Source organism: Linepithema humile, chromosome 1, assembly GCF_040581485.1.
Source record: "Linepithema humile isolate Giens D197 chromosome 1, Lhum_UNIL_v1.0, whole genome shotgun sequence".
Classification (NCBI taxonomy): Eukaryota; Metazoa; Arthropoda; class Insecta; order Hymenoptera; family Formicidae; genus Linepithema; species Linepithema humile.
In genome coordinates, this window is record NC_090128.1 from 44,367,065 (window position 1) to 44,392,765 (window position 25,701).

Sequence of the window (25,701 nt, forward strand, 5' to 3'; positions counted from 1 at the left end):
CAATGCACTGAATATCGAATGCACGGGATAAACAAAAACAATAGAATTAGATATGCGTGCACGTTTGTTTATGTTATGTAGGGTGGAGTGAAAGACGGGGTGAAGAGAAAGACGGGGTGAAGAGGAAGACAGGGTGAAGAGAAAGGGCATAGAGGGAGGGGTAAAGAAAAGGGAGAGGGAAAGAAAGCGTTATGCATTGAATAATGTGCAGTTTCCTCGAGTGCCTGATGAACAAATGAGTAAATGTGTAGATCATACTAGTTATAAAAAAAAAAAAAGAGAGTACAAGTGTGAGTGACTGCAGTAATAATATGTAAATATCTGAAAGAAAGGAGGGGGAGAATATAAAGGGGAATAAAGGTGCGCGTGTCTCGTAAGTAGAGTAGAAAAAAGAGAAAGAATAAAGGCACCACGTGCTTTGTGCCGACAATTAACTTGATTCTTGAATGCATGTGGCTTTCTCACAAAGGACTTGCGCAATCTAAAACAACTGAAAAATTACTTCAATCAATTTCAATTGAATATTGGAATAATGGGATATCTAGAAGGAAAAATTTAATTTTATTGCGAGATACTTCTAGAGATTTCTAAGAATTATCAAGAAGAAATAAAATTCGAAGATGTTGAAAATAAAGCGGTTAGTCTCAAAGATTTCTCTTGCGCATTCAGGAATTAAAATTGATTTCATGTGACGATGGTTTTCTTTCATTGAATTACACGGAATCGTCTCGATCGGGAAATGGTATCGAAATATTTGTTCGTGTTTAAATTTTGATTTTTTACTTTTACGTGGTACTCGAGCGTAACTCTGAAAATTAAAATTTGGATCGACGGAGAATATATTTTCACGAAACGCGGAATCTACAAATTCGTCGTAGATGTCTGTCTGTTGATTCGCGCGCGCGCAATTTTCTAATTTCCACTCTCATTTCGGGTTTCCCTCTCCCTCGCGGATCCATCGACGTTGTGTATACAAGCCTCGCGACGTTTCCCGCGTAATTATTATCCGGAGCCAACGGTGGCGGTGGTCCGTCGTCGTCGCCGAAACCGCCAACGGCGATATCGATTTCCGTTGATAGCCACGAATAGTAATTTCGCGCGGATCGCGAACGTTAATTGGCCGCCGCCGTTCGCGGAATAACGTTCTTCGTCATATTCTCGTCTCATTCGTTTCCTATTCGGACTCCTTCGCTTGACGATTATTTTTTCGACCATTTTTTTGTCTTTTTTTTTTACCAATTACAGCCTACAAATTCTCGAGTAAGATACTTAAGAAGGGAAATTCAGCGGTGGTGGCCGAAAAATGCGACTGAAGAATAGGAGCAGTTTGAAAATGCGTATACAGCCTTCGCGCACAGGCAAGGACGGAAAGGAAGAACACGGGAGAGAAAGGAGCGAGAGGGAAGGGCAGTCCCTCGAGCACTTTCCAGTCGCGCGTCGCCGGGAAAGCTATTGACCGTGAGAACCTTCCGGGAAACCCACCGTACCCCCGAATCCCTTCTGACGCCCCTCTTTCTCGCCATATGCCCACCGCAGGAAACGCACGTTCTGCAAGCACGACCGAAATTCTTCCTTTTCTCTACCTGTCGTGCCGTGTCTTGCACTCTCGCCGTAGTATTTTGCTCTTCTCGTGTTCCCGGACGATTATTTGTGCGAGAAGACTGAGAAAAGGAAGACGCGTGCGGCGCAGAGAAAGGAAGAAAGCACAACGGAATGATGAAACGTCTTTTCTCGCAGATAATTCTTTTTTTTTTTTTTTTTTTTTTTTTTCGTTTGTCGCTCGCCAAGGGTATTCGCGGCAGAAAGAAAATGGTCAGGAAAATATTTTTTTTTTCCAGGAATACGCACAGGTAATGCGACGTTGCATATTTCACACGAAATCTTTTTATTCCGGCACCGCTAATGCTGCTTCTGATGCATCCGTGCGACAAACTCGCGCGACTCTTTCGGCTCCGGAATAATTCTGTTCCGGTACGTTTGTTAAAAACGCTGTTTCAATGCGCGTTTAATTCTTTTTTTTTTATAAAGAGCTCATTATATCACTTTTCATTCCGTAGTCATTATGTGCGGTGACTCGCCGAAAGTTTTTTCTCTACGTGTGTACAGGAACATTGGAATTTATTAGTCGAGAAACGAAATCTCATTTACTATAATGTTTACAGATGTGTTACGTCATGCGATGAAGTTATGCATTTCGACACACAAAAGAAAGTAGTACTAGAACAAAGTAGCGTTTCAGGGCGCATTTCGTTGGGTCTCAGTCGTGAAAAGGCTAATCTTCGACTTCCATCGGCTTTCAATGTAACGAATATCAGTATTGATTTCTTCAAAAAGATACGATTGCAGTGTTGCACATAATTCATGGCCGCAAAGAAGTATCGCTATAAACACGCTTATCGGATGCTGCACGCGACAAACGCGATAAAACTTGAATGCATCTAATTTTAATTCTGGCGGATAATTTATACCGAACGAACATCGACAAATATAGATTTTTATTAGATGCTCTGAGGGCAAATTTATATAGTCGATTGCTTTTAAATATATATAAATATAATTTTTTATTTATTAGTAAAATAATATAATGCTTGATTCTATTATGGAGAAAAAATATAATCCTTTTTTTCCAGAGATACATTTACTTATTTATTACATTTTATACCTTTCTGTTATAGATAATTTATTAGATTAGAAAGCCATTGAGATATGGCGAGAAAAAGAGAGCGAATCCTAAATAAACTCAACTGTAACATCCTTGCATTTCAATTCAAGTCTCCGCGGCGCACCGACGGAATCAGCTCTTTCATCGCGAAACAAATTTGCGAAACAATCGACAATTTTCGCGCCGTTGCAATGCGAGTCTCCCCAAGTCTTTCGTTTTAGCGATGACGCGAGAGCGAGAACGCGAAATGGAAACATTTGCCGGCCCACTTTCGCAGCGTTCGGATAACACCGAGGCGAAGCAAGTCTCGAAGATTTTAACGGGTTACCTAATTGTCGATTTTCATTTTGAACGTTTAATCGACGTTTAACGCTAAGCACACGTCCGATTCTATCGTGCAGTTTTGCAATATAAAATTATGCTAAAAGTTCAATATGAAAACATAAATGGCATCCGCGTTTTGCTGCTCCGCCAAAATTAAATTTTGCAATGACGAAAGTTATTCATAATACGACCGACTGATTTTTTTCCACCGCTTGACGCGAATGTGCGAGGAACACCACGATTTGTGCGTGTTGAAGGTACATTGAGAAACGCGCTCCGTTGTAGATTCGCATGTACATTCGGTTCCGCGGTAACATGCGAAATTTTGCAAGAGTAGGCCCGCGCGATTGGCTCATCCGCCTCGCTAGTGAAAGCAAAAAGTTTCCAAGTCTGAGGCTTATCGAATTAGCAGCGTAGACCGGACTAGTAAATACACCGTGAGATCGACATTAAAGCTAAAGAGAAGTTTATTTCAAGTGCGCGATTACGCGGTCTTTCGTAATCAAGTTGGGCAAGTATCGTTAATGCATAAATCTCTCTCGGTCTTGATACTCTCATTTACGTCTAAAAAGTTGAAGAGATTATTTACAGATATTGTCGAAAATTCGACGCGGAACGTTTTCCATGCGTAGCAAAACAATCGAAGTAATTTGTGTGCGCAGTCTGAGGCGCTGTGATATAACACTTTGTTTAACTAATTACGGTAAGTATGTATTACAGGCTGGCGTTGTGAATTAGAAAGGGATAGTTCGTTGCTCCTTTCTAAATCATAGCTCTCGTGCTACAATGCGGATAATAGAAGAAGAAATATCACTCGGACACACGATGAGCGCACCAATCGATATTAACGCGGCGTAGCCACGACCAAAATACGTTCTAAATACAACATTTGTCATCGGAATATTTACGTGACATGAATAGGTTATATGTTGAAACACGATTGGAAAAGAGAAAAGGAATGAAATATGTAAAACTTTTTGAAGAGAAAAAGTAAAAAATGTCCGAACTAATTTTCTGAAATTTGTAGAGTATTTTATCAATTTTAGCATCATACACGAACAAAATCTGATGGGAAGCATACGTGATTATCAACATTTCAGCGTGCATCAACGGCGGAATTTTTTCGCGCCAATTCCGTGCGGCCACGTGTGTACGTCGATACACACATAACACGTCACATTGTGTTCCCATTTCGTCCCGTTTAAATGATACACATCGATATTAGGGATATTGAACACTATTATAGTCTCGCAACGGATTTGAATAAATGATTTCAGCAATGAGAGTTACATTTAAGTTAAAAGTTTAAAACTGAACATCAAAACACGTTCTTAATTGAGTTTTTAAGAATAGAAAAAAATTTTGTAAAAATTTAAAATATGTTTTTTAACGTCTGTCTTCTTAGAATTGAATTCTTTCGTCTGGGACGTAATTGTTTTTATAAATGCAACAGATTTTCTATACAAAACTTTTTTCCGTTTATCTTCAGCACAATTTGTATCTCTGATGTATAAGTTATTACTAAAAATGTGAAGAGTAATTAATATATCATTATTATTAACGAACACTCTTATAAATGAAAATTGAAATATTTCAATCTCTTTAACACAATACTCGACATCGATCTTTCTATTTACGAAGAGGACAGTAACATTGGTTCGCCTCTCTAGTGGCGAGCGATGTTTAAGGTTTAACGAGCGGTCTACATTAGGGAATCGTAAGAGGCGAAGGGGATCGAGGGGAGAGGGGGGTAAATTTTCAAACGGATTCCCGAGAAGGGGGTAGAAGAGAGTTAGAGGGTGCCACCCTAACGAACCCGGGCGCGGCATTGGTGCACGCTGCTACGCGCGGGGTGCACATTCTTGCAGCTCGCAAATGCTGCCCGTTCCACGGCTGCCAGAGGGGAAGGATACGACAAGGGCGGACACGACAAGGGGGTGAGGAAAGGGCCGGGGGAAAAAGGGGGGTGGCGTATCAGATCGATACTCGGCGAAAAGCGCGGGCACAGAGCAGAAGCCGGCGCAACTCCGTGTGTATCTACGGTTGGTCCATCCGACAAGATCCGATGCTGCGAGACCACGCACAATCTATAGATGGAATATGCGAATCGATGTCGGATATATGAAAGAGTTGGGAGGGGGGAGGCGGAGGGGGGGGGTTGTTTCCCTTCGTTTGAACCGCATTGCGCCTCGCGCTTGAAATGAAATAAACGTGCACATAAATCCGTGCAAATAAATTCTCTAGACAACAACATGTACGAGAGCGCCGAAATCGATGTCCGCGTCTTCTTGCAACTGGCGTCCTTCCGCGCCGATTTCCAGTGATATTTCTGTCGCCGGGAAGTACTCTCAAAATTTTAAATGCGATCGGCTATAAAATGCTATTTAAAACTTTTCTTTCGACAAATATAAGCGCACAATTCTCCCCCGGCATTCTTCTCGTCGGGAATTTTGTCCTTATTATTTTAGAATACGAAGAATATTAATGTAAAAACAAACGGGGAAAATAGCTGCGGAGGGGCGAGAGGGGGGAGAGTGTTATGAGTCTGCGAGTATAGTATAAATCGACTGTAGTACTATATGAGTTAGTCACACCCACAAGCCGGTTGTAGGTTCAAGATCCTCGCACGTCTCTCTCTCTCTGCGCCCCCCCCCCCCCTTCCCTCCCTCTCTGTCGCTCTCTCACTCGCTCTTTCTCTTTCCCTCTATCTGTCTACGAAAATGATCGATCTACGAACCGCGTGCTAATCCAAAATACTCTCCGGCTGCCGCTTAAAAAAAACACGTGCGTACTGAAATATGAATTTGTTCTGAGCGGTGGGAAGAAAGAGGAACAATGCCAAATTTTTTTAGAAAGATCCCAGCAGCTGCGGGATAGGTATGTGAAGCGCGTAGATGGATATAATACTCTGCGCGCGCGCAATGTGTGTCTTATTATACATACGATAAAACAAAAAATATCTAATGTAACAATATAAATAAATGTATTAAATATTCGAGAGACCCGTAAAGATAATATTACCGCGTGATATAAGGCTAGATTTTTCGTGCAGCTGTAAAGGAGTGTAATTTTACCGAAATCGATGCGGAACTTTCGGTTACGACGACGTCGCATAAATAAATAACAAATTATTTTCGAAGAATAATTGGCGTTTTATAATTCGACTACGTTATATTCGGTTGACGATACGTTTTTTCAAAATACCCGTTCATCTCTTTGCAGTCAAGTGAATGGAACTGGACACGATAAATGTGTATAGCAGCGCGGGGATGGAGCGGGAATTGTCCAGCGATCCGTGGGACTGCCTATTCGGCAGTGACAGCATCTCCGACGCCTTCCAGGATCATCCTGATATGTTTCACATGGACATCCGCCGTTGCGACAGCATAGGTCGATTCGGCTGGAGCCACGGCTTCGACTTCGGTGACGTTCTGACCGAAGCCGAAGACAATCCGATCGGCTTCAACGAAAAGAGCTACAGTTCGAACAGGTGAGGCCCGGATATCGCATTATTAATGCTGAATGTGATTTGAAAAAAAAAAAAAAAAAATTAATTTGTGTAAAATTATCAAAATAAAAGTTATTTAAAAGTTCAAGAATCAAGAATTTGAAAGAAAGTTCGTTCAGTTTAATAGTTTAGGTTTATTTAAGGAAAGATTCAAATCTATCTCTCTTTCAAACAGCAATCTGGAGGAACTGCATCTGGACAGCGACAGTGAGCTGGCGTTGACACTGGATCCGAATCTAATATTGCCGCGCAACATGTCCATGCCGATCCGCAGCCCCGTGTCGAACGGCGAAGCGGCAATGTTGGAGACGGCGAGCGTGGAGGACGTAGCCGGCCACGAGGAGGAAGAAACGGAGAACGAAAGCGAGGCCGAGCGTACCGAAAACGATGAGGAAAGCGGCGAAGAAGAGGAGGAGGCCGAGAACGAGGAGAATGAACTGAATCGAACGGAGTATGAGACGGAGGAAGAAGAAACGGAGGACGAGGAGGAGGAGGAGGAGGAGGAGGAGGAGGAGGAGGAGGAGACGGAAGACGATGAGCAGGACGGGATCGGTCAGCGATCGCTCACGCCGTCGAACGTGGAAGCGCCAACGTCGTTGTCATCGTCGTCAGCTGGCATCGCCGCCAGGACTCTAACCGCCACTTCGTCGCCGACGATACAGCTGACGAGGATGCAGATACAGCATCCGAAGATGAGCACCGTGTCGAGCACGGTGAAGGTGCACGACATCAAGGTGCTGGCCGCCAGCCCGGGCAACCAACCGTCGCAGCACATACGCAAGCAGATCTACAACAATAATTTGCACGACGTTAGCCCAGGCGCGACGACGGTAATGATACAGACGAAACGCGAGAAAGAGCCGGTGGTGGGACACCGTGACAATCCTTACCCGAAGCCCGCGTACTCGTACTCGTGTCTCATCGCCATGGCGTTGAAGAACAGCCGGACAGGATCGTTGCCGGTCTCCGAGATCTACAATTTTATGTGGTGAGTGTTTCACAAATTTATTACGCCATCTGTGCTACGACCGAATACTTGAATAATTTAGTGTAGCTTAAAATTCTCAACTTATCTTACATTACAAGATAAATTATTGCTCATCGACAATTAACTCGTTCCGCTTATCGAATATACGATGCGAAAAGAAATTGGATCGATACCGGGATTACTTTTTTGTAATTCTCGTTTGAATAATTTTTTTTAGAAAGTCGGTTCTTTTCGCGAGTAATTTTACTCAAACTTTTGATAGGTTAGGCTGAAAATTCACTAGATGCGTATCATGTTTCGTTATCGCCAATGATCGCGAGTGTAGCGCAGTATTACAAATTGATATATTTTCCGTTTGACAAATAACGAACAATTTTTTATTTGATGTACAATGTGTCGTCCGTCCGTTTATTTTCGGCCATTTGGCCGGAAGGACAAGGGGGCTGCCGAAGCCCCTACTTTTAGGCTACACGAGGGGCAAAAGTATTGTCTTTTCCCTCTTTATTCTCGGATTTTACGCAGGGAGAAAGGGAGCTAAGCGAGGAGCTGCCATTTTGTACGGGGCCCTTGGAATAACCAAGGCCGTGTCGGGGTACAGTCCCCCTAGAAATCGACGGCAGGCCCCACTCTCTTCGCGTTTACCATCTGCCTTCATTTCTGGCCGTCGCTATAACTCTAACACGCAGCTCATAAAATAAATTACAGTCTCCGTAACTTTGTAGCCGCATTAAATTGGACTTTGATTTTGTTAAGTGAACACGTTGAGACGTTGTGGATTTACAATTTATTTTTCCTATAACAATACCCGTTTCGTAACAGTATTCGAAAAAAAAGTGATTTTTCTGGAAAAAATTAACGCAATTGACAATGCGATTTGTCGTATTTCGGGAGCTATTTAATATTAACAAAATTTACTGGAATTTGATGTAAATTTTATTAGACTTTTTTTTGAATCACATTTATTTGGATAAATTTAATCGACTCGTTGATAAAAATTTTATAAATTTCGTTAGAAATAGTCAGTCTAAACGAGCGAAGTAATAATTCTTTCACGCTAACAAAAATATTCAACATTTGATCCGCGCGAATCTGATTTGATATTTTCCTTTTTCGTTCACGTACAGCCGACACTTTCCGTACTTCACAACTGCGCCGAACGGCTGGAAGAATTCTGTGAGGCATAATCTGTCGCTGAATAAATGCTTCGAAAAGATCGAAAAACCGCCGGGTAACGGCAGTCAGCGGAAGGGTTGCCTGTGGGCGATTCATCCGACGAAAACGGCAAAGATGGACGAGGAGGTGCGAAAATGGTCGAGGAAGGACCCAATGGCGATCAAGCGGGCCATGGTGCATCCCGACCATTTGGAGCTCCTCGAACGGGGTGAAATGAAGTACGAAGGGGACGATAGATACGATGAGATGTACGAAGACGCGGAGAGTTACGGGGGATCGGAAACAGCCGGTTCGGCGGAAGACGAGCCGATGAACGACGAGGAGAACGTTGCGTACGACGATACGAAGAACGATATCGACATCGTCGATGACGACATCGTTGTGGAGCATCTTTATGAGGATATCGACCTCGTGGATGCCGCCGAGCTGCTTGACACGCGACTGAGCGACTTCCCTAAGCAGGAGGAGCCCCTCGTGTACGAGGTGGTGTCGTGCGCGAAGCGCCAAAAGACGCTCTCGACTTCGCAGACCGATTATGTCTACCAACAGGTCGATGCGTCGCCCCGGCGAAAAGCGCACCTTGTCGCGCTACGGAGCGGAACCGCTCCGGGCACCGGATCGTTCCTCGAGAGCGATTAGATCTAGATATTGTACAATCGATGCGACACGCGAGGTGTACTATACCTTTTTTTATTACTAGAATAGATTGTAAATAATTGTGTACTCTACTTTTTTATACAAGTTTGTACATAATTGCGTTTTATATAATAATGTATTTTTTTTATACAGCGCGTTAGGAATATTGTAAATAATTGTAGTTTTTATGTGTACAAATATGTGTACATAATATATATTATGTACTATATATAATATATACAATATGTAGTATATTCACTATAGATCATATGTACATAATATGTACATAGTATGTACATATAATTATAGTATATAATTATAGTATATATAATATATATATATATATGCCATTTATATAATATGTACTACGTATATAATGTACAAAGGCTGTTTTTTTTAGAGCCGTGATATGGGACCAGTCGCGTAGACACAAGCGCGCAAGTTTTTAGGTTTGAATGATGACTCAATATTATTTTACGTGTACATGTATGTATATTGCACATGTGAATGAGAAAAATTCCAAGGAGGGCTGATTGAACCGAAAACCCGCGATTTATTGTTGAATGATTGCGGTACCACCGGCAATCATTACTGCTTTCCATTTAAGACATTTCCGAGTCGAACGCATCATATTTACAAGTTAGACGACTTATGAGCGTTCGATACGCGACTAAGATAAAATTGATTGAATTAAAAGGAATTCTTAATGCGATTAAATAATAAGATATACTCAGTATTAATCTAATGAATAAAAAATATAATTTTGGACTTTTTAACCAACAGTTATGACGCACAAATATTTAGCGCTAAGCTATGCAGGTCCCACGCACTAATCTCGCCTACATTTTTTAATGGCGCCACTGCGATTTTTTAAATATTTTTCGACGATTATTAATATCTCGGTTTTTTTTATCCATGACTCTTGAAAATATATAAGAAACAGACACAAAGATAAGCGTCTCAACTTCCTAATACCGTCCGCAGTAAGGGAGTAAACTAATTAAAAAAGCAAAAACGAAGCTCGCAACTTGTCACTGCCAAGAGTGTCGAAGATAAGAATACGAACATAGCGTTCACGTGTATAGATTACAGTAAAGACAGGACATATGATCTCACGCCGATCTTTCAAGGAGTATATAATTTATTTATTGCTACTCCTCGCGTTGATTATCGCGTAAAACTTTCGAAAATCATTTTTTATACAATCGTTACATTCATCTCTTCACGAAGGTATTTTTATGTATTATATATGTATTGAGACTAATATTACTAATTAGTACTAAGACTTGTCTAACTTATTTTCATTGATATTGTCAATTTCCGAAAACCATTTTAAAATTATTCCCAATTCACTGATAATTTCACTATTGAAAGGTTAATTTCATTATCAAATTCTGCCGACTTTTTAGGAATATTCTGCACATGAATTTGTCTTAGCAAATTTGAATTTAATGAAAGATTGGCTACGAATTTGTTAAAGATTCCGCGACTAAATATATTCATCCATATATCACGACGGCGTATCATTGCATTTATATATAAATCGTTCGTTCGAATGTGAATTTCATTCCACGCGAGACCAAGCTCCGACGCTTACAATGCTTTAGATAAGCGAGAAAACAAATAGGTGACACGGAATGAGCGATAGCGTAAGATAGCAGTTCATAAGTTAGTAGCGTAGTTTTTGTACCTGTTTTGTAATATTTCTATATGATAATGAGTGTGTAATGTTCGGGTAGATGCACGACATTAATGCGTAAAAATGATGTATATGTGCAATGACTGCAATTTGTAATAAAACGCTGATAAGCGCATTTGAATACGTTCGCTCGCGATCATTTCCTCTTGTTTTTTTTTTCTATTTATCATTTCATTATTCAAATTGATGAACTAATGAACAAATTGACGCACTGAATAATAATTATAATAGATTTATAATTATCGCGCAGTTCATTAATTTCTTCATTAATTTAACTTATTAAATTATTATTTATGTACTCGCGACTTATTTATGCACACATACATGAAGCGATTAATGTCCCGGCAATCTTTTGATAAGTTTTCTCTATCTAACATTCATACATTTGTCGTACAAATATCATCTCTGCGCTCAATGTTTTAGCTTCACGATTATAGGACGGCCTTTGAATCATTTTCACCCGCTTACGTAATCCGGTATGAGAAAAAAAAGAGGGGGGGGGGGAAACAGGGTTGAAACGCGGGGCGCGTCGACATCTGCATATGCGCTTATCGATACGCAACCACACGCGTGTTGTCCACACGCCGATTACGTACGATCGGCGATAACCAGTTTAACGCGCGGAGCTCTGTCTATTGAAACAAACTGTGTGCGATTCACATTCGGTTCGCTTTACAGAGAAAGAAAGAACGAAAGAAAGAGAGGGAGGAGAAGGCCCTGCGCCAATGAAACCGGTTTCTCGGTCGAGCTGCGATCACAAAGAAGTCAGCTCACGCGAGATCACCGCGGCCAGTCGGTCGGCTTCAGGGTTCATCGTGATTCTTATTCGAAACAATTTTCCACCGTCTTTGTATCGGAAATTCGCCGCGCTTCTCGCAGTTTCTTTATTCTTCCACTCATCGGAAAGAGTGACGCGAGATTCAGATTACATTTCCGCCGTATTTTGTATACACAAATACAGAATCGTGATGTACAAAAAATTTGTCCTGCGTCTTTCTTTGTGCTTCGTTCTTTCGATGCCTTTGTTCTGCGGCGGCTAGAAAAAATTTCTCTTTATTTCAGTCTAAAATTTCGGAACGAAGAAGCGAATTATTAAAAAGCATTTATTAATTGCTTTTGCGTGTTTCCACTGTTCGATTAACTGCTTTTGTTACGCTCCCTTGAAATCGATGAATGTGTTATAAATGTTCTCTCCTTCCCTCCTTCTCTTTGCCTTCGTTCGAATTGGTCTCTGTATTTTTTGTAAAAGCCATTTTGCGCCGTTCGTTGTTTTTCTCTCTCTTTTTTTTTTTTTTTTTATACCTTTTCCCAGACGGCAATTTTTCCGTTTTCAACGAACATCGTAAAAGCTATGAAACACGCATTTACTTAGGTTCGTTTCATTAAGCTTGACTATAAAGACAGTATTTTGCGTGTCGGTTGTGCATAGGCATTCCACAAATGTACACCGCACGCCCTACCTTCCATCCTCCTCCTCTTTTATGATTCCCCTCCTTCACGCTATTTATCAGTTGCATCGTGCATCGTCGCAGACGTTTCGTCAGGTGTTTCAGGTACCGGCGTAACGCTCGGAATCGGTTCGCGATTGCGAAGAGCCCGAGGGCTGATCAGCGAAGATCAGACAACAAAGAACGGATTTCTAAAAAAAAAAGAACAAAGTTTTCTTCACTTATTTAATTTTCTTTTTCAGCGTGTCAATGAAAGTAAAAAATCACACAGTCAGGTTACAATGTATAATCAAGGTATTAATATTTCCTGCGTCTGACACGCGATCCATCGATTCCTTTTGTTTCCTTCGTGAAATAATATCGAGCCATGTAATTAATTACATTAAAAGACAAAAGTATGTTTTTGAAATATTACTGAAATTTTTTTAAAAGTTCTACTCTCTTCGTCAGACGAGATATAATTTAATTACGATGTAAATTAAATATTCATATTGAAATTGTAATCGAATTTTGCTTGTATTACGACTTTTTAAACGTGCCGTGTAAAAAAGTAATATCATCTACGAGAAAATCCGAAATTATTTGTTACGCAACCTAAAATATTGCGATCTAACTCCACTCGACATGATTGATGCAATTTAATTGTCAAAGCCTTCATATGTGCACGGAATCGTGTCGCTTCTTCTTCGCTGTTCCCTTTGCTACGCCCTTGATCGTACAAACCTCTACGGCGATTCAAGTACGAGCGAGGTTTCCGAAAATTCCCACGTTATCTCGTAACCTTATCGACATAGTATTACGAATACAATACTGAATAAATACAGCGATTAACGGCGTGTCTCACTCATCAAGCAAGGCCGATAGTTTTCGATATAGCGCGTGACCTCGTGACGACGTACACATTGTCACACGCAACAGCAAAAGAGAACGAGAGGGGAGAGGGAAACATACATCGAGGATCTTGAACTCACAATCGGCTTGTGGGTGTGACTCGTAGTACTACAGTCTATTTACTATACGCACGGAATAGTATTACCCCCTCTCTCTTCTCCTTTACTTTCTTTTCAAGCCTTTTCTCTCTCTTTCTTACTCCTTTCTCCTGCTCTCTCTCTCTCTCTCTTGTCTTTCCCTCTCCATTAAACTCTTTTTCTTTGTCACGCTATTTTGGGTCGAGAAACAAGAGACCTCGTGCGACTAAGGGGTTTATATGATTCTATGTACGTATTCTATGCGTACGTATGTACAATACACATTGCAATATAAAGTGTGCTACGAAGTTGTCTTCTTATCCGACTTTGTGGATACCTTCGCGCGAAATTAATAAAAAACGAAAAATTTTTCATAATTTCTAGCTAAATTTGATTGTTAAATATCGTCTTCGGATATAAGTAGATTCCTAGCTAAATTTTTGTCTCTCCTATTTTAAAGAAATTGTGTATTATATTTAGGAAACGGCATCGCGAGGAGAAATAATACGCGGATTATACTTGCTTGCCGCGTGGTGTTTTTCACAACACCGTGTATATTATGAGTCGAGTGATGCTTGCGATAGTCTGGTATACTACGTATGCCGAGTTATCAGCTGCATCGGAGGAGGAAAGAGTTACTGAACCTGCACGACGCATCGTACAACGTGGTATATTCTTCATAACGAATTCGTAATAATTCTTTATCATAATAATTCCATCAACGATTTTAAATAAGAATGAAATTAAAAATAATAATAATGTACATGTCGCGCGCGCGAGAAAACTTTACCCATATTTTAATTAATATAAATTGTAATGCTAATAAAAACGTATCTTGTACTCTCTTCTGGTCTTACTTTCTTATTGTCTATTAACCACATATGCAACTTTGTTAATGATAATAATAACCATATAATATATTAATAGTAATTAAAATATTCAAGTGCTATAATAATTACTTATTATTACAAAATTCCAAGAACATATTTGGTATTAATTTAGGTGTTTTCATAAAAAGATTCAGTTTTGAGTAAAATGGTCTTTTTCAGTTTTCTAAAAATTTAATTTCACAAAATTTGTATTGAGTAATTTGTTGTAAACAAGCATACTCTTTGGACCACCCCAGCGTGGCCGTAGATAAGTTAATCTTACTGAATGGGAATTCTTGCGGAGCAAAGAGAAAAAGGAAGAAATGGAAGAAGCTCCAAGTTGAGTCGACGGGGTATATATAAAGGAAAAAGAAACGAAACGCATACTGGCGCATTATGCTCGGCAGACGTCGTAGGCGCGATTCCCCACCTAACTCGTCGTCTTTTCATAGCGGAAGAGAGGGGTGAGCAAGTGCATCTTAGACACAGAACCAGACTTAAAAACTGACGAAAATAAAGCGCGGTCAAAGGGGTCCAAGGTTGTTATTCCAGCGCTAATGAAATCGGATGATCGCATATGCGCTCATCTCTTAATATCGCTTTTGATTACTCTGATAGGAATTTTCCAATGTTCTCGAGTGTTTATTACTTACAGCTACAGACGTCCCGTCGCATCCAAAAACACGAATAATGGATGTTCCATCGCTTTCAAGGTGTTTATTACTCACGCATGTGGTTCCAATAAAAAAATCTGCTCAATTTATCGATAAAACATACTTTAATAAAGAATATAAAAGGAGTACACTCAGGAATAGTTCATCTTCATGATTTCATTTCAAGCGCAATGATTGTGGCGCCTCGTAAAAATTGTGTTCGTACTAAATAATTAACAAGATGTGAATTATCACCCGATGGTCAGTTAAGAAAACTACTTTATCATCAATAGTTAAATTAGATAATTTCTAAATATTGTTGGACATTGCTTGTTATCATAGACATAAAATATTAGCTCAGAAGTAAACATTCAACCTTATCGAAGCTCCACTTAGAAAATTTTTATCTGTATTTGATGAATACTTTGAAATTTAGAGATGAACATTTCTAAGGTCTTTCCGAATTTATCAGATCCATTTAAAAAAAATAAATGACTCGTGATATTTGTTAAACGCAAGCACTGTCAGCTGTGTCAAACCGCGTATGACACGTGGCTTCTTTTTTATACAACGATTGATAGTTGTTGGAAGTGTGATTAGACCTACACCTCTATTAAACAGAATGCTGAAGAGATCTGCGCAGAGTCCTCCGGAAAGGAAAGCGAAAATAAATCAAGATTCTCTCGCAAGTGTCAAATCAACTGATCGATCTAACCTCAAACTTGATCTTTCACAACCCAACATAATGCCGAAGACGGAACGTACGGCTAGCGATGATAAACATCGTCAAGTTGAATATTTAGAGACTCCCGTAAAATCGGAGAATGACAAGAAACAATACAGGTTAGACGAGAACAATACGTATCTACATTACATTTTTTTTTCCTTTTTTATAATGAGCACAATTATGCGTATGAAGTTATAATGAAATAAATTTATTTATCATTAAGGCGCGGTCATATCTCGTGCATATCTAATTACAATTTCGAGAAGAAAACTTTATGCTTTACAGGAAGAATTATGTTTTTTTGAAAATATTTTGCAATATTATTATCCTAATCCACAAATAAATATCATAATATACTGGAAATATACTCCAGTAGTTTGAGGAATAGGACAAATTTGTAAAAGGGTTAACTATGTATTGTACACGAGTGTTCTGATCATTTTTTCCATCTGATTTCTTCTATTGTAACATTTTACCTCTCTTTAGATTACAATGGTATTTTGAATATAGTTTTGTAGACATATTCTTTATCATATTTTTTCATCACACTTGCATAATTTAGATATAATTATGATGTTAAGAAGTAATTAAGGAATATTATTTTTTAATTTATGAAACTACAAAAAAGATTTTGCCAAATTGTGTGTAGCATGTGAATTTATATGCTATTTTAAAGATACATATTTTTTTACATATGTTTGATAAAGAATTTTTTTTTTTTTTAATAAGTTTATTAAATATATTTTTTAGATAATATTTTATTAATTATAAACACTTTGTCTGGATTCTTATTCTGTCATTATTTGATATGTTTATCATAGAGTCATCAAACTACAAAATGGTTTGACAGCTTTGCTGATATCTGATGTAGAATCAAAAGTATGTTCTTCTCAAGATGATGATGAAGGTAAATGTGTGGATAATCTTACAATTTTAATGTAAGAAATACGCAGTTGGATTTTGTTGAGGTGTAATTAATGATGATTTATTAATGAACATAGGAAGTAGTGAAGACGAAACTGAAGATGACGAAAGCGATGAAGAGGATGAAGATGACGATGAAGATGACGACGAAGACAGTGAAGAAGATGCAAGTGATGAGTATGATGAAGAAGACACTTCTTCAGCAGCCAAACGAATTAAAAGAGACGAAAAAAAGGTATGAACAAGAGGAGCAAATTTGTACTTCACACGCATCTTGTGTTTCTTTTTCTTTATCTTTAATAAGAAGTAACGATCTTTCTTAAACATGGTTGGATGATAAATAAACTACTTTATATTTGAGTTTATATATAATGTTGCTGTACGTAATTTTTAAATAGGCAGCGTGTGGTTTATGTGTGGGAGTAGGCAGCTTCAGCGATCCACCGGAAATACCAGGAATGGCGCATTTTTTGGAGCATATGGTTTTCATGGGATCGGAGAAATATCCAGAAGTATTGAACTTGAGTAAATTTACTATAAGAAAATTAATTGTTCACACAGTTAAATGCGTACGTATTATCTTACTTGCAGGAAAACAATTTTGATGCATTTGTTAGCAAGCACGGTGGCTTTACTAACGCCTCGACGGACTGCGAACACACGACGTTTTATTTCGATGTTCAGGAGAAGCATTTCTTGTCAGCCCTCGACCGTTTTGCTCAATTTTTTATTAAGCCCTTAATGAAGGAAGATGCCATCTCGCGCGAGCGAGAAGCAGTGGAAAGCGGTATGTGTGTCATAATCGTGATACCATCGTCGCATTTCGTCGTCTTGATGTCGTACTTTTGTAGAGTTTCAGTTAGCCTTATCTAGTGATGAGAATCGGAAAGAACAATTGTTTTCCAGTTTCGCGCGCACTGATCATCCAGCCAACAAGTTTATCTGGGGCAATTTGATAACGTTGCGCGAGAATGTGGCTGATGATAAATTGTATGCAGACCTGCACAAATTCAGAGAACGTCATTACAGCGCTCACAGAATGAAGCTGACTGTGCAGGTAAGCATGAAAAATCCGCTTCGAAATCCGTTCATTATCTAATATTAAACAGTTTCGTAACGTGATACATTTGCTTGCAGGCGAGACTGCCGTTAGATACTCTTGAGAAATATGTCACTGACTGTTTCACCGATGTACCGAGCAACGGGCTACTTCCCGATGATTTTACCGAGTACAAAGACGGCGTTTCTTTCGACACTCCTGCTTTCCGAAGAATGTACAAAGTTAAGCCCGTCAAGGATTTTGGCCAGGTATGTTCTCAAAATGATTGTGTAATGAAACGATTAATCGTAATAATATATTGAAAAAAATTTATAGTTTTGATAATGTTTTCAGTCGAAAACTATTATTATTAATATATAAGGAATTAGTTCGTATGATATAAATCAAATTACTACAAATTGAAAGGCATCACGAGCAAACGCTGGATGTTAGTGCGAGGATTGTTAATAATTTTCATACAGAAAATTAATTTTTGTCTACTAGAGACATTATTTAAAGTGTACACGATCTCGGATTCGAGATACTAAACTGTACGAACATTACATACATTGATTTCATTTTCGAGAATCTAAATGTACGAAATGAAGGAAAAAAAGGAAGTTTCTAGAAAGAAGGAAGAATGAGAGAAAAATATCAATCAATGTATGTAATGTTCGTACACTTTAGTATCTCGAATCCGAGATCGTGTACACTTTAAATAATGTCTCTAGTAGACAAAAATCAATTTTCTGTATGAAAATTATTAACAATCCTCGCACTAACATCCAGCGTTTGCTCGTGATGCCTTTCAATTTGTAGTAATTTTAAAACTATTATATTCTTTTTGGTAAAAAAAAATACAAATTAATTTCAACGGTGGTGAATATTAAATTTCTTATTCAAATATAAACATAAAAAAGTATTAGATTTTTGTAATGTAAAAATATATATGTAAAATCATTGTAATATCTTTTTTTGTAGTTAGAATTAACATGGGTCATGCCTTCGCTGCACGATTTGTACCAAAGTAAACCGCATCAATACATCTCGTGGATTATCGGGCACGAAGGACGTGGCTCTTTAATTAGTTATCTGCGTAAGAAAATGTGGGCCTTCGATATGTACAGCGGTAACAGCGAGAACGGCTTCGAGCACAGTTCTATGTACGCCTTGTTGAAGCTTACCGTGTTGCTCACCGACGAGGGGCAGGCGCACTTGAAAGATGTACTGGATGCGATATTTCAGTTCATCAACTTGATGAAGAAAGAGGGTCCGCAGAGAAGGATTTACGACGAGATTTATAAAATCGAAGAGAATAACTTTAGGTAAAGAAACGAATCCGCAAAAGATGAATTTCGAAAGAGAAATTACGAAATGCTGTGAAATAACATATAAGACCTGCTAAATCTTTCCAGATTCATCAACGAAGAGGATCCAGCCGATTACGTGGAGGATCTGTGCGAGTGCATGCATTTCTATCCGCCGCGCGATTACATAACCGGCAGCGAACTTTACTTTGAGTACAATGAGGCGGCTATACAGAAGTGCTTGGACTATTTAACGCCGGAAAATGTAAACATTATGATCTTCGATAAGAAGTTGAGCGATGAAGAACTGGACAAGGTCGAGCCTTGGTTCAGTACCAAGTACACAGACACGGAGATACCGCAGGAATGGATTGCGTGTTGGAAAAAGTCATTCTCCTCCGAGACTCCGTCTTCAACACCCCTTTTTCACTTACCTCTGCCGAATGAATTCCTTACCAACGACTTCTCCTTGATACCGTTGGAGGAAAACGTTCCGAAATATCCCGTTAAAATACATCGGGATAATGTACACGAGATTTGGTATCGTCCAGATCCCAAGTTTCGTCTGCCAGAGTGTTACATGAACTTCCTTCTTGTTTCTCCTCTTGGTTTTAAATTGTCGGAGAAGTAAGTAACAATACGGATAGATATTAACATATACATGGTGTCTCGATACTCCGTAATGACAAATGTTTTTTGCCTCTAATTTTGAAGAGAATATCTGTCACGAATTTCTACTGTTTATATACATAATTTGACTTTAAATTAATTAATCATTAATATTGATCGAATGTTCCGAAACATCCTGTACATTAATTTCTATCTTGATCATCATACACGCTTTATATTATTTGCACGTTATTTAAAATAATGTTCACACTGATGTTGTAGTGTAGCTCTCATGGCGTTGTACGTTAATGTATTAAAACTGCTATTAGTGGAAGAATTATATTCAGCTACAACAGCCAGGCTTGACTATAGCATTATTGCCTGCGAAAAGGGTATCATTATAAAATTAGACGGATTTAATGAGAAACTGCCAGTAAGTATTTGATTATGAGTTATTAGAATTTATACTGCGTCGTTGTGTAACACGTAATTTTATATTTTCCAACTTCGATAAGCGAATATTTAATTTGATTGTGTCAATCAAATTGTACTTTACCCAACAAAGAAGGTAGATTGATTTGGAAAACTTAAAATTGTTTATTACACAACTTAATAGATACGATTTTTTGATATACTAACATTCCACTCGTGTTGCAGCACTTATTGATGACTATTGGCAAATACATAGCGGACTATTCGAATTTCGATAACAAGGAGTTATTCGAAGTGGTGAAACGGCAGCAACTCAAGGAATATTACAATACGTTCATCAAACCCGGGAAACTCGTCAAGTACTCGCTATTTATTCTCGAACAACGATTATTAAAATTCAATAATCAGAAGAACAATGAATTATAAAATCGCATTTCCGTTGATTGGTCAATAATGCATGTGCATTCTTTCGCAGGGATGTGAGATTGTCGATACTCAAGCTAGTTCATTATACGAATGTCGATATGCACAACAGTCTACGTAACGTTGATTTCGAAAAGTTTAAAAACTTTGTCAAGTCCTTCACCGATCATTTGTACATACAGTGCCTTGTGCAAGGCAATATTACGCGGAGTGCCGTGGAGCAGAATGTACAACAGTTCGTCAAAATAATTAATTGCGGACAGCTGCTGCCTACTATGAAGCCGCAGATGAAAGTTATGGAGATGCTGTTGGGCAGCCACTACTGCAAGCTGAAGAACATTAATAGAACCGACGTGAATTCTGTAGTGACCAATTACTATCAGATCGGAGTCGCGTCGATAGAGCTAACAGTGTTGGTCGATCTACTGATTGTAAGTGTTAAATCTCACTGCTTCACAGTTTACACTTGGATTTTCTTCGATTTGTATACAATTCAAATTCTGTATTTATGCAGAAACGTATTGCTACGAAATAACGCACTTTGCGTATAAAGATCGCAGCGTGATTCTACGTCAGATTTTATAAATGACACTTGTCAGATATTAATTTGTACAGTTGACTTCATTCACACCTCACGTTCACCTTTTCAGATGGTGATGAAAGAACCGTTGTTCACTCAGCTCAGAAGCAAAGAGCAGCTCGGCTACGACGTCTCCTGCATTCTCCGAGATATCTACGGGATATTGGGATATTCTGTTACGGTTCACACTCAGGCGGATAAATACACGACCGACCATGTGGACAAACGAATCGAGGAATTCATGAAGTCACTGGACAAAATTTTGCAAGAGACCACCGAGGAGGAATTGGAATCCCTCAAGGAGACGCTGAGGAAGATGAAACAGTGCGCCGACATCGATTTGGAGGAAGAAGTTAGCAGAAATTGGATCGAGATCACAAGGTGGCAATACATGTTTGACAGACTCGAGAGGGAAACGCTCGCGATAAAGAACATAAAAATCGACGAACTGAGACAATTCGTCGCGAAATATATGCTGAAGGGAAGTAGCTTGAGAAAATTGAGCGTGCACGTAGTGGGAACCGATCCGAAGCAGAACGCAACGGATAGTAAGTACCTTTCGTATGCCATTGTAATGTTTGTGTATTTATTTTATTATGTTTTACTTGTTTGTGTATGCGTGCGTGCGCGCGCGCGCGCGATTCGATTGTTTTTAAGGATGTCATACGGCTAAAACAGAAATTAATTGTGTTACGTTATTACAGACGTTGATGAAGATCGCGAAAAGACGGAATACTCCTTAGAATATATAACCGACGATCAGCAGCATGTGAAATCCCTAATCGTTACCGATATTGACGCTTACAAGAAGCTTCTTTCTACCTTTCCAGTAAGTGAGGAGATCAATTTTCTCGATTCATTCCCGAATGAATGACGCTCTCTCTCTCTAACAACATAATATAATTAGTAATGATAATGAAATAATAAAGATTGCACTGCCGTGAAAAGAAGAACATTACGAATAATTTTTCGTAAGTTTAATACTCTAGATTTACTGCTTCTTTTTTTCATACAAGCGCATGTTGTAATACGAATATTTGAAATTAATTACATAAAAGAATATGTACAATTGAAATAAATTAATTGTTGCTTATGTTTAAATCTGTAGATAAAAATGTATTTCTTATGTCAATTTAAAATAAATTTATTAATTATATGAGCTTCTTGTGTTTCTTTTCTATTCACACTTGTGGAAAAAGAATTCAAAAAAGCCACTTGATATTTTCAAATATTACACTTTAAAAAGTACTGAAAAGAAATACAGGACTATTAAAATAAATTCTCCAACTCGTAATAAAATTCCATAAGAATTCTTAAGCTTTTTCAGAAAAAAAGAAGACTTCTAGAAAATAGATACGTATATATATATATATTCAAATATAAATAAATAATATATAATTCATGACATCATATATTTGTCTGCGATATCAAATAGCATACGAGATGATTTGAATAAAATTTGATATCACGGATTACCTTAAATTAAAAGAAACAACTTATATATATCCGCATGTTCTTATCTTTTACGTGAACCATTATAAAAAAACGCAAAGCAGTAGTGATAAGGATTATTACACAGGAAATAAATTTGTGAAAATAAAGTATTCGCTCAGAATGCAATTTTTTATATTCTTTTAATTATATTCAAGACATGACAACACGTTTTCAATAAATCATTAAACTTCCGAAAATGTCAGCCAACCATATCCGAGAACCCCCTCGCCTCCGTCCTTCCCCTCGCCCCCTTTCTACTCGTGCTAAGAGCTTCCTTACAAGACTCGCTTGAAGATTTGTCGTCTTACAAAAGCCACATCATGTCGCGCAAGGCTCCTTCTTTTATAAACTCAACAAGAGAGGACTCTACGAATCTTAAATACTCTAATTCTGCGTGTGTATGTGTGTTGTGAGAGGTTGCGCTTATAGAAGATAAATGAAGGATCGTAATATTTACGCTCTTGAGGAAAAGGAAGAAACTTAAATCGATCTGCCGATTGGACCAATTACTCTGTTTTCCCTTGAAAAGAATGTATTCCGGCGACGCGCGGCGGACCGCGCGGCATGCGGTCAGCGTTCGAGAAGACAAACAGAGTACTTGCGTTCCAAAAGCCAGATTTACAGCGAGTTTATTAATAATGCAATTTAAATATTTCTAAATCGTTACAACATCCATTAAGAGTGCATTTCGCATTTTATACTTCGAATAATCATTGTATATATCGTTTTTTTTTCTTTTTTTTCCTTTGCGGTAGTATTATAGAGTTGCCACTACATTTATATTTAATTATTTACCTGCTACTCTCCAAATATGTATCCATTTTTTAAAAGTAGTTTAAATGTGACTTTAGAGTTACGATATTCTTTTTTTTTTTTTAATTATTTTCAGTTGCCTCGTGTTCTCACCAGCACTGATTCTCTTTGTATCCTCTCTTCCTATGCTTGTGTGTCTTTCTTTTCCGTCTTTTTACTCGTTTAAATCATGTGATAATCCCGAACTCATGAAAGTTGCGCGAGTAATAGTTTTGCTCAGAGAATTTTCCCATTTTTTTTTTTTTGCACCTGCGATCTCTCAGCTCTTAGCTCTCCTTGAACTAGCGAAAGCATTTAGAATCAGCTCTGCTCGACACTAGACATGAAATGGGGTACATGTTACAACAGTAAGTGTTTACAATGGTATTAATAATCCAACAAGAATACACATCAATGTGGCTGCGTTTATATAAAATGCGTGGACCGTCGAATGGGCCGGCTGCGCGCGGCGCGCAGTGGATGATCTCTCGAATTCCGTGGTTAATTGCTCGGTTAATCAATTAATAAATTCGCGTTAGATGCGGTTCTTGTGCTGGCGTGCTACTTCATTTATATACGAATCCCGTTTCTCTTTCTCTGATAATGGCGATTGAATCTTGGAAATGTATCGTGAAAAAATTGTTTCGAGATTTGCGCACCGCATTGTCTCACCACTGACCGACCCATCGGAGTCAAATTATATGATTATTGATAACAGCTTAGCGCATGTATAATTTTTGAATCAATGAACGATTCCTTTCTCTTCCTCTCTCTCTCTCTCTCTCGACCCTTTGCTCTCGTAAACCGGAAACTCGTACGATATTCCGGACATACTACAATTATTCTTTCAGAATTTTTTGAAGGGCGTTTGCTCACATAAGTACACCTACGCAGGTGTGGTATACGCTTTTTGTTTTATACATATTTCATGCGCTTTTGCATTGTTACACATTTTTCTTTCTTCAATTATAGGAAGAGAAAATAAAAACGAAAAAAAAAAAAAATAAACATACTAATGATTATCAAACATACATGTTACCGCGCGTTATGCGTATATAATCCTTTTCTTCTCTCAGCTATGAAAAATAATAGCAGAATATACGTTATGTAATATTTAATAATATATAAGGTGTGTGTGTGTCGGGGCCCACATGCGTTTTTTTTTCAGCTACATCGATAAGTGTTTAATTCATTTTTTTTTTACTTTTTACTTTATTACATTATACTTGCGTTTGCTATCGTTATTTTAGTTTATATCTCGTATTACGTATATAAGCAAAACTACTTTAAGGAGAACTTAAAATTTATGAACGTTCGAGAGCGCATTATAGCACGAAAACCCGCAGGCTTCTCTCCATCTCGTTATCGCTTCTTATGCTGGATTATTATGAAAAATCGACTCTCTACTCATATAAGGCTACAGCAAGTTAAGAAATAAGAGAAACGCGAATGGTACAATATATCCATCATTGTGTTTACATCTAAAGTATATGTGAAACGTAATAATACATTCTCTTTTTTTTTTTTTTTTTTTTTTTTTTTAGCAATCATTTAAAACAAGTTCTTGAAATTAAATGATCTCACTTTTTTTTTTCAACAATTTTTGCAAAATGATCTAAGATTCTACAAAGTATAAAACGAAAATGGAGCGTAGTAACATAAGAAGCAAAAAGATTCCTGTTTGAATAAAGGAGATATGACTATTTATGAATATACGTTCGGAGAGTTAATTAATGAGCGTTCCACTCGGCTGCGTATCGTATAATATTCGGTGCTGGAAAAGTATAGCGTCGAAATAAAAATGAAAACAGCCGTTTCCATTCGAAAAATCGAGCGCGTCATCGCGTAATAACGTTTCGTAATTGTTTTTCTCCCGCACTCGCGGTTCTAACGAATTCCGTCGCGATTCGTTTCTTCATTTAAGCGGATACTCGTCGCTCCAGCAAGATTATCGAAAATTAGCGTTTACTCGGTGTGTACGATTAATTTTCTGTTTAGTTTATCTGTTTACAACACACAATGCTTCGAAGGTGTCATTATAGATCGTTATTTCATAAATACGATAGATTACTTGTAACTTTTAATGGTATGTCGGTATTTATCATAGACGAGTGTTGCGTGGGCCCCATTTTTTTTTTCTACTTATTACAACGAAAAGCAGGCACGCTTCGCGGTGGACACGCCTGGTTTTTACGTTGTGCTTTTATGCAAGTTTCCTTATTTTCAACATTTCTGCCTTCTGTTGTATTCAATATGGATTTTCCTTTTTTTCCCGCTTTTTTTGCATTACGCTTCGTGTTTACATTAAATTATTTCACGTTATTATTATTATTATTATTGCATACTCATATCAGTGCAGCAGGCGACTGATCATGTTGCATACATCGTTATTTGTGTCTTTACTCGTTTTGCATATCCGGTATATATATCAAGAGTTCGATTTCTC

The 25,701-nt window shown here is 38.3% G+C and overlaps 2 protein-coding genes across 2 annotated transcripts; both read left to right on the top strand.

Moving 5' to 3' along the window:
- Positions 1 to 6,216: 6,216 nt before the first annotated feature.
- Positions 6,217 to 11,113, top strand: LOC105669819 (uncharacterized). The gene is made up of 3 exons (XM_012362957.2): positions 6,217 to 6,476; positions 6,670 to 7,482; positions 8,607 to 11,113. The coding sequence occupies exons 1-3, from the start codon at positions 6,217 to 6,219 to the stop codon at positions 9,292 to 9,294; spliced, it is 1,761 nt and encodes a 586-aa protein (XP_012218380.1). The 3' UTR covers positions 9,295 to 11,113.
- Positions 11,114 to 15,303: 4,190 nt separating this feature from the next.
- Positions 15,304 to 22,589, top strand: LOC105669858 (nardilysin-like). Its single transcript, XM_012363034.2, has 14 exons — positions 15,304 to 15,771; positions 16,477 to 16,562; positions 16,657 to 16,814; positions 16,978 to 17,091; positions 17,171 to 17,366; positions 17,431 to 17,636; positions 17,717 to 17,887; positions 18,600 to 18,943; positions 19,034 to 19,552; positions 19,817 to 19,967; positions 20,192 to 20,325; positions 20,442 to 20,820; positions 21,040 to 21,517; positions 21,674 to 22,589. Exons 1-14 carry the CDS (start codon positions 15,473 to 15,475, stop codon positions 21,841 to 21,843), a joined length of 3,405 nt encoding a protein of 1,134 aa, XP_012218457.1. The 5' UTR covers positions 15,304 to 15,472; the 3' UTR covers positions 21,844 to 22,589.
- The last annotated feature ends 3,112 nt before the right edge of the window (positions 22,590 to 25,701 follow it).

Excerpts from the sequence above, each read along its gene's own strand:
- LOC105669819 (XM_012362957.2), top strand. The coding sequence starts at position 6,217 with ATGGAACTGGACACGATAAATGTGTATAGCAGCGCGGGGATGGAGCGG. Across the intron at positions 6,477-6,669 it reads AAGAGCTACAGTTCGAACAG|CAATCTGGAGGAACTGCATC; the intron begins GTGAGGCCCGGA and ends TCTTTCAAACAG. Across the intron at positions 7,483-8,606 it reads GAGATCTACAATTTTATGTG|CCGACACTTTCCGTACTTCA; the intron begins GTGAGTGTTTCA and ends GTTCACGTACAG.
- LOC105669858 (XM_012363034.2), top strand. The coding sequence starts at position 15,473 with ATGACACGTGGCTTCTTTTTTATACAACGATTGATAGTTGTTGGAAGT. Across the intron at positions 19,968-20,191 it reads GATTTAATGAGAAACTGCCA|CACTTATTGATGACTATTGG; the intron begins GTAAGTATTTGA and ends CTCGTGTTGCAG. Across the intron at positions 20,326-20,441 it reads AAACCCGGGAAACTCGTCAA|GGATGTGAGATTGTCGATAC; the intron begins GTACTCGCTATT and ends ATTCTTTCGCAG.